We start from the raw sequence: 7441 nt of genomic DNA on the forward strand, positions 1-7441 counted from the left end.
CGCGACGACGCAGGAAGCTCATTGTTTGCTGCTGCTCGGCCTGTACGTCGTTACAAGCCCCCTCTTCACAAAGCAGCCAGTCACAGTCAAACCATTTCAGATAAACCCATCCAACATGGCTGTGTTCAACCAGACAGCTAATTTGACACCTTACTTATGATCACCTTCTGGAACCTTCTGTGAAATAACAGGCATTGTTAGAAGTGGACAGGTATGGCAAAAACAAGTATCCGACAGGTGCTCTGAGAATCACGTTTTACTGAATTTATTAATCATTTCATAGACAACTGCTCTTTAAATATATATTAATATACCTATCACCTAAGTGAAACATTCAAAAGTGAAATATTTACATTTAAGTTTCTCATTAAGTGGTTAACTGTTGGTCTTGGATGAAAGTGTCCCAGTGAAGCTAACCCTACCAGAGGTGTCATGAAACTAGCATGGATGTGGGGGCAGGACGGGCGGTGGAGGTGGAGCTATCACATCACGCCAAGCGACACTCTTACAGGCAGGAGGAAGCAGCCTTTGCAGCAAAGTGCCTCTTTCCCAGACAGACCGGAGTCGGTGCAGGCTGCTGCCTCGCAGTCTGGCCCATCTTCTCAGGGAGGGACCAGCAGAATCGCCCTCCCCTAACTGCTTCGCTTGGACCTGGGACCGTTTTTATTTATCAGAGAAGCATCCATGCTGTACAGTATTTGCTCTAAAGGTCCATGTGGCAGGAGGTCAGGGTGTGAGGCTACCCTCCACGGAAGAGCTCATTCAGTCTGTCCAGCTCTTTGCAGCTGTCCATGGACATGAGGTCGGCCTTGTGACGTAGCCGGTCGTCCCCGTAGATCCTGGCAGCGTACAGCAAATCTCGTCCTGTGCAGAGGGGAAGACGCAGCACCACATGTCAGGGGAATGCCCCGAACCCACATCCAGTCTCTCATCCTCCAGCTCTGAGCTGCGTATTTACAGGACGACTAGGTTAAACATGGAGACATCTGCTTTGTGTCAGATGAGAGTAAAAAACAGCTTTGTGTAAATCTGTATCCTCTCACTGATTTGTAAACCATGCGCACGGTTTTGCCAACCGGATTTTTTTGTCAGCGATTATGGGATGAAGCATTTTGATGGGACTGCTGTGGTGCGGATGTACGGATTTTTATGTCTAGTGCAAACAATGTGCGTACATACTGGTCTGTCGCTCCTTCCAGTAATTAGGGTACAGGTTAGGGTAAAGGCACATACTGGTCTGTCGCTCCTTCCAGTAATTAGGGTACAGGTTAGAGTAAAGGAACGTACTGGTCTGCCGCTCCTTCCAGCAGTTGTTCCTGACGTTGGTCACATACACCTCCTCCACATCCCTCTCCACCTCCTGCACTGCTGGCCCCTTGTACTCGGAGCTGAAGTCCTTGCTGACGTAATAATCTATGCGCAGGTTCTCAGTCTGCCGCCTCATGGTCTGTCCTGTGGACCTGAAACGCAGAGAAGCCCCCACGATAAGCATTAATGTTTCCTTAAACACCCCAGAGCTGGTGAATTCCTCACTAGATTCCCCTGGCGATGGGGTCTTACACTCGAGGTTGCAGGCTGTACGGGGGGGTGACCACCATCAAGTGACTCAGCACAGACACCAGGATGAGTGCCAGGATGGGCAGCAGCTGGACAAACATCGAGAAGCCGCTCTGGAACATGAAGGCAGAATATGTAAGGGTGTGCTAGCCCAGTGAGGCCCGCAATGATGGCCCATGATTATGGCAAGGGGAGGCCCGCGATGGCCCACGGTAGCCCAGGGAGGCCCGCGATGGCCCACGGTAGCCCAGGAAGGCCCGCGATGGCCCACGGAAGCCCAGTGAGGCCCGCGATGGCCCACGGTAGCCCAGGGAGGCCCGCGATGGCCCACGGTAGCCCAGGGAGGCCCGCGATGGCCCACGGTAGCCCAGGGAGGCCCGCGATGGCCCGCGGTAGCCCAGGGAGGCCCGCGATGGCCCACGGTAGCCCAGGGAGGCCCGCGATGGCCCGCGGTAGCCCAGGGAGGCCCGCGATGGCCCACGGTAGCCCAGGGAGGCCCGCGATGGCCCACGGTAGCCCAGGGAGGCCCGCGATGGCCCACGGTAGCCCAGGGAGGCCCGCGATGGCCCACGGTAGCCCAGGGAGGCCCGCGATGGCCCACGGTAGCCCAGGGAGGCCCGCGATGGCCCACGGTAGCCCAGGGAGGCCCGCGATGGCCCACGGTAGCCCAGGGAGGCCCGCGATGGCCCACGGTAGCCCAGGGAGGCCCGCGATGGCCCACGGTAGCCCAGGGAGGCCCGCGATGGCCCACGGTAGCCCAGGGAGGCCCGCGATGGCCCACGGTAGCCCAGGGAGGCCCGCGATGGCCCACGGTAGCCCATGGTGACCCGCGATGGCCCATGGTAGCCCGCGATGGCCCCTGACAGCACTTACGTCTCCTCGGTTCTCATGCCTCTCTTGGTGTGTGTGGTTTCCACGGTGACTGTGCTGCGCTCTGCCATTGGTAAAGGTGTGGGCTGCCGCTGGAGGGAAGGTTACAACATTCACTGAGCATGCGGGGAGGCCTCGTGGGGGTAACATGATCTACTGCTACTCATCCTCATTCCTATGTCACTCAGATAAACATTTGGGGCTAAAACTGGAAGCAGATGTGTGTAAGTTGTAAGAAGGGGCCCTTTCGGTTGGCCCCAGAGGCCCCGTATCTGTGCATACTCGAGGGGAATCCGCCTCCAAAGAACATGTTGAAGAGGTCCTCAGGGGTGATGTCAGCCTCGAAGCCTCTGTGAAAGTGGAAGCCTCCGTTTGCCTGGGCGGCGCCGGCAGGTTCCTCGGCCCCCGTTAGGTCATACTGCCGCCGCTTGTCCGGGTTACTCAGCACGGCATATGCATTGCCGATCTCTGTAGGGGAAGGGCCGCCAGGCAGGGGTCACCCACATGGTTCAGCACACAGGGAACGGGCCTTGCATGACTCCGTCTGACACAGCCCCCCCCTCCAAAGATTCTCTCCTTACTCTTGAAGGCCTCGGTTGACCCGGGAGCACGGTTCTTGTCCGGGTGGAACTTGAGTGCCAGCTTCCTGTAAGCTCGCTTCAGCTCGTCCTCGCTGGCCTCCTTGCTCACACCCAGGACTTCATAGTAGTCCTTACACTTCTTGATCCTGGTGAGGAACAGAACACAAAGGAACCACTTCAACATATGCCAGGATCCCTGGGCACTGCTATGGGTGACTGCCCTTCGCAGACAACTTACTCTACAAAAAAAAAAAAAAAAAGAGCAATTTGAGGGAGGCGTAAAGACAATTTCCCCACGGGGATCAATAAAGTATCGATTATTATTATTATTATTATTATTATTATTATTATTATCAGGGGTTAGTATGGAGCGCAGGAGGAGCCAAAGACAGGGTTTGTTTTTAATCCAAACAGTGCACAACATGGTCTGGGTTTGGTTAACGTAAAAGTGCAGCATGGCTATGGGTAACGATCCACTGATTAAGGTGCATTTTGACAGCATGTTTTCGTTCAGCAAAATCATAAATTTGAGCACAACTTAAACTGAGATCTCAAATTAGCAAATTGAGAGCAAAAAAAAAAAAAAAAAGAGTCAATCGTGCCCTCGATTTAGTATTTCATGGGAATGTTAAACTAAGTTGTGTGCATGATTTAGCACATTGCGCACAAGTAATTAAAAAAGCTAGTTGCTGGGTTCCAGGGCCAAATTACAACCTGGCCTGTAACACCATTCAGAGCGCACCGGCGACTGGACCACAAGGGGAACCGGGGAGTGCAGAGCAGGCCCACGGTCCTGCCGGGATCCATTCTCCCAGGCACAAACTGTGTAACTTGGCTAGAGTGTTGCATCTTAACCCCTTTGCTGCTCTAATTTGACCTCTAGGGCTTTGCAGTCATGTGACACAGTTAGTTTTAGTCTTCTCAATCACTGTGATCCTTTGGGAAAACGACAGGCTGGTTAGGGGCCAGATCACATCTAACTAGTACACTTGGAGTTCTGTACCCAACAGTTGTGCGAAAACAGTGTTTTTATATCAACGAAACATTTCCAGTGAAGACAGAACACCATGATGCAGACCATACCTGAGCTCCTCTACGAGGGGGGCATGGCTATTACATCTTACATGTTTTGGAGTTTCCGTCCTCACCCCGCAAGAAAACTCTTCCTTCTCACAGATGCACTTGCCTCTGTACCCCCTCCACCTGCTCCTGGCTGAAGCTCCGGACCGCCTCCCCCCCCGCTGCCCCCTCCCTGCTCTCGCTGCCGGCCGTGGGCCTGCTGTTCTCCAAGCCATCGGCTCTCTGGCGACGGTGAAGGCCGTTCCCAGCTGCGCTGCCATTCTTCATGAGAGACTCGAGCAGCACTGGAGAGACAAACAACACCGCGAAATGGTGAAGGCAAGTCTCACTACCAGCGGAACAGCAGGGAACGTGTGTGTGATGAAACCAGTCGGCTTCTTACAAACACTAAAAGCAACGTAAAAGCAAGACCGGTGGCTTGTATAACGGGACCTGGGACATAACAGGAACTTCTATATACTGACTTTTCAAGTGTTTCCACAAACTCCACTGGACGACACAAAAGATACTGTCTTTGGTATGGGGGTCTCTGCTCTCCAGGACAGAAAGGGGGGACAGACAGGGGGCAACAGGGAGACAAGTCGGGATGGGACAGATGGGGGGGGGGGGGGGGGGGTCAGCAGGGAGAGAGGTGAGGATGGGACAGATGGGGGCAAGAGAGAGAGAGGTGGGGGTGGGACAGACGGGGACAGGCTGGGGGACAATGCAGGGAGTGGCAGAGGAGAAACAGACGTGTATTACAGGATATGGACAGTACAGCACAGAGAGGTAACTGTTTAATGTTGAAATTGTTTTTCAGTGGTATGAGAGAGAAAGGTGTACGTTTTACAGTTGACAGTCGTTCCACTGATTCAGAGGCCCGGGTGTTTCTAGTCCCTTAACTGGCAGGGTATCCTTAAACAGGTAACTCGTCGTCTAAAAGCCCGAAAATAGTCTGAAGGTCTGGGATCCTTTAGAAAAGTAATTCTCTGCATTATTACCATAAACGCTGAAGACCCCTTAGTTAGCTAGCTGTGTACAGCTGCCGACCCAGGGGGGGGGGTCGCTGATAGCGAACGCCGCTAACAGGCTACACTCCTGTCCCCGGTGCACCGAGCTGACGCTTCCGCCGGTTACATCTCACCCGGCCCATTAATCACTCGTAGCGCCCATCTCCACTCGCCGTACGGATTATCACCTCGGTGAATAATGGTAAAAATCTGGGAAACCGGAGGTTTTCGAGAGTGGCCGGCTAACCATCAAGCCGATAACAGCTCGTCTAGCCCATTAGATGGCAGGCTAAGCCCGGCTGCCTCACTAGACCGTTAGCTACACGGCTAAGCCAGCCAGCAGCTGAGATATCCTCTGCTAACCCACTAGCTGCTGGACTATCCGCCACTAACTCACTAGTTGCACGGCTAACCCCTTAGCCTGCTAGCTGCATGGCTAACCCCAGATTACCCACCAGCTTGCTAGCTGCCCGGCTAACACCAGCTAACCCACTAGCTCATAGGTTGCACGGCTAACACCAGCTAACCCACTAGCCGCACGGCTAACCCACTTCTAGTTTATGCCTTCGCCCCAACTAACCTTTCGCCTTATCTGTAGGATATAGCTTCTCCGCCTTGGTGAGGAACCTGACCGCCGTCTCCTTGTCCCCCGTTTCTATAGCCCTGAGGGCGATGCCGATGCATCTGTCTGCTTCGTCGCGGTTGCCTTCCATCGCGGCTCCGCGGCTCCTCGCCCCCCGGTCGCCCGGCTCAGCTGACCGCTCCCTGCAGTTTCGTAAGCGCCGCTTTCCGTCCTGCGCCGGAGCTCAGCGTCGTCGCGTCGAATATTTTGCAACAACTTCAAATTTAATGCCGATGGTGTTCTTTGACATGCAATGTATTTAAACAATTCATAAAAAATAGCGAATCGGCGAAAAGCCATGTAAAAATACTTAAGAACCAAAATGTATGTGTAACTTAATTACTTTAAATGTTTTCATGACGCTTACATTTAGGGTTCATCACGACTGACATATTTCTGTTCTATGAAATCCATAAAGGCCTTCAAGATATAAATCTATCAAATCCTCTGACACACTGGATTGTATAAAAAAAGCTAAAGTGTATCAGGCTTGCTGTAAAGCCCCTCAGATATGATGCCTTCATTATATACCAGTTATGTGGCTCTGTGACTGAGCAGCTGGTTGGAAGAAATAAAACATAAGCTGTTGACCAGAGCCTGACTGAAAGGCAGCCACACGTGGCTTCACCTCCAGCTTTACCTTCCGTCTCGTTAGGAACGCTGACAATCTTCCAGGGCTGGGCCACCAGCTACACTTTGGAGTCAAACAGCTGAGACAAACAGAAATGGAGACCTTGAGTGTAGTTACTCAAACCCATGGCTTTATTAACTGTTTGGTACCCTGAAGGTGTTACACTGCACAGCAGGTGAGACACAGACAGACAGCTGAGGACTTTTACACATCAATGTGCGATTCAGACACCAGGCACTGATTTTTGGGACTAGATCAGGCTCTTAAGACCTTATTGAGAGGTTAATATCTGCTGGCATGACAAAGGAAGATAGGTGAACCAAAGACACAATAACCAAAGTGAGAGGAATCACTGTTAGGGTCATGGGCTTTGACAGAACCCAGGCAGCAGTGTAATGAAGTGATTGTCAAGATCAGGTCTCAGAATCGGCATCTTTCTATTGCTATGCCTGAAAGCCAGTCTTTGGTTAACAACCCTACAAAGTGCAGTCCCACATTTACAGGAATGAACCATCCCCATTTCAGTGTAAAAGTACAGAATCCATCTGACACCATCTCTCCGCCCCATACTGTGTAATTAAAACGAAACACTACACACTGATGTAAGCGATATAAATTCATATGTGCATCATGGTGACATTTCAGAAAGTTACACCGTTCGGTAAAGGTCATGTCATTTTGGGATGTACACACAGACCTTCCAGTGGGCTGAGCAGAACTGCAACAGACACTCAGGATTGTGCTCGTGTTTTTTTGCCAAAACTAATGAAAATAGACAATGAGTGAACAGCTGCCCCAAAAAGGCACTGACGTCCAGCCGCCCTGACCTCTCCCGGCAAAAGCTTTCCTCAGCCTGACTACAGCTCTATGAACATGTGACAAACTTAATTTGAAGACAGGCTGCCCTGCGGAGGCTTGTGTCAGGGCCTCGACGTCCTACTGCACCCATGGAAGATCTGAAGCGAGCGTTATACCACTTGCACTTACTTTTAAAGGGGATATAGAGTACAATCAACCATTTATATAATGAACAGTTACAAAATTTCTAGTGATGCAGACAGGCAGTGATTTATGGCTTACAATTATGGTATACGCAATTCCAAATACCATT

The 7441-nt window shown here is 51.9% G+C and overlaps 1 protein-coding gene across 1 annotated transcript; it reads right to left on the reverse strand.

Moving 5' to 3' along the window:
• Positions 1 to 249: 249 nt before the first annotated feature.
• LOC125704645 (dnaJ homolog subfamily B member 14-like) lies at positions 250 to 5790 on the reverse strand. Its single transcript, XM_048970521.1, has 8 exons — positions 5658 to 5790; positions 4195 to 4372; positions 3009 to 3154; positions 2710 to 2895; positions 2431 to 2519; positions 1561 to 1670; positions 1288 to 1460; positions 250 to 864 (listed from the first exon to the last, which is right to left on the reverse strand). Exons 1-8 carry the CDS (start codon positions 5788 to 5790, stop codon positions 740 to 742), a joined length of 1140 nt encoding a protein of 379 aa, XP_048826478.1. The 3' UTR covers positions 250 to 739.
• Positions 5791 to 7441: the final 1651 nt, after the last annotated feature.

This window comes from Brienomyrus brachyistius, chromosome 12, assembly GCF_023856365.1.
Source record: "Brienomyrus brachyistius isolate T26 chromosome 12, BBRACH_0.4, whole genome shotgun sequence".
In the NCBI taxonomy this organism is placed as follows: domain Eukaryota; kingdom Metazoa; phylum Chordata; class Actinopteri; order Osteoglossiformes; family Mormyridae; genus Brienomyrus; species Brienomyrus brachyistius.

What these genes read in the sequence shown, in the direction of transcription:
- LOC125704645 (XM_048970521.1), bottom strand. Translation starts at nt 5,790, where the DNA reads ATGGAAGGCAACCGCGACGAAGCAGACAGATGCATCGGCATCGCCCTC. An exon ending in TCCTACAGATAAGGCGAAAG is followed by an intron (nt 4,373 to 5,657) that starts GTTAGTTGGGGC and finishes TTGTCTCTCCAG; the next exon opens with TGCTGCTCGAGTCTCTCATG. An exon ending in GGCATGAGAACCGAGGAGAC is followed by an intron (nt 1,671 to 2,430) that starts GTAAGTGCTGTC and finishes TTCATGTTCCAG; the next exon opens with AGCGGCTTCTCGATGTTTGT.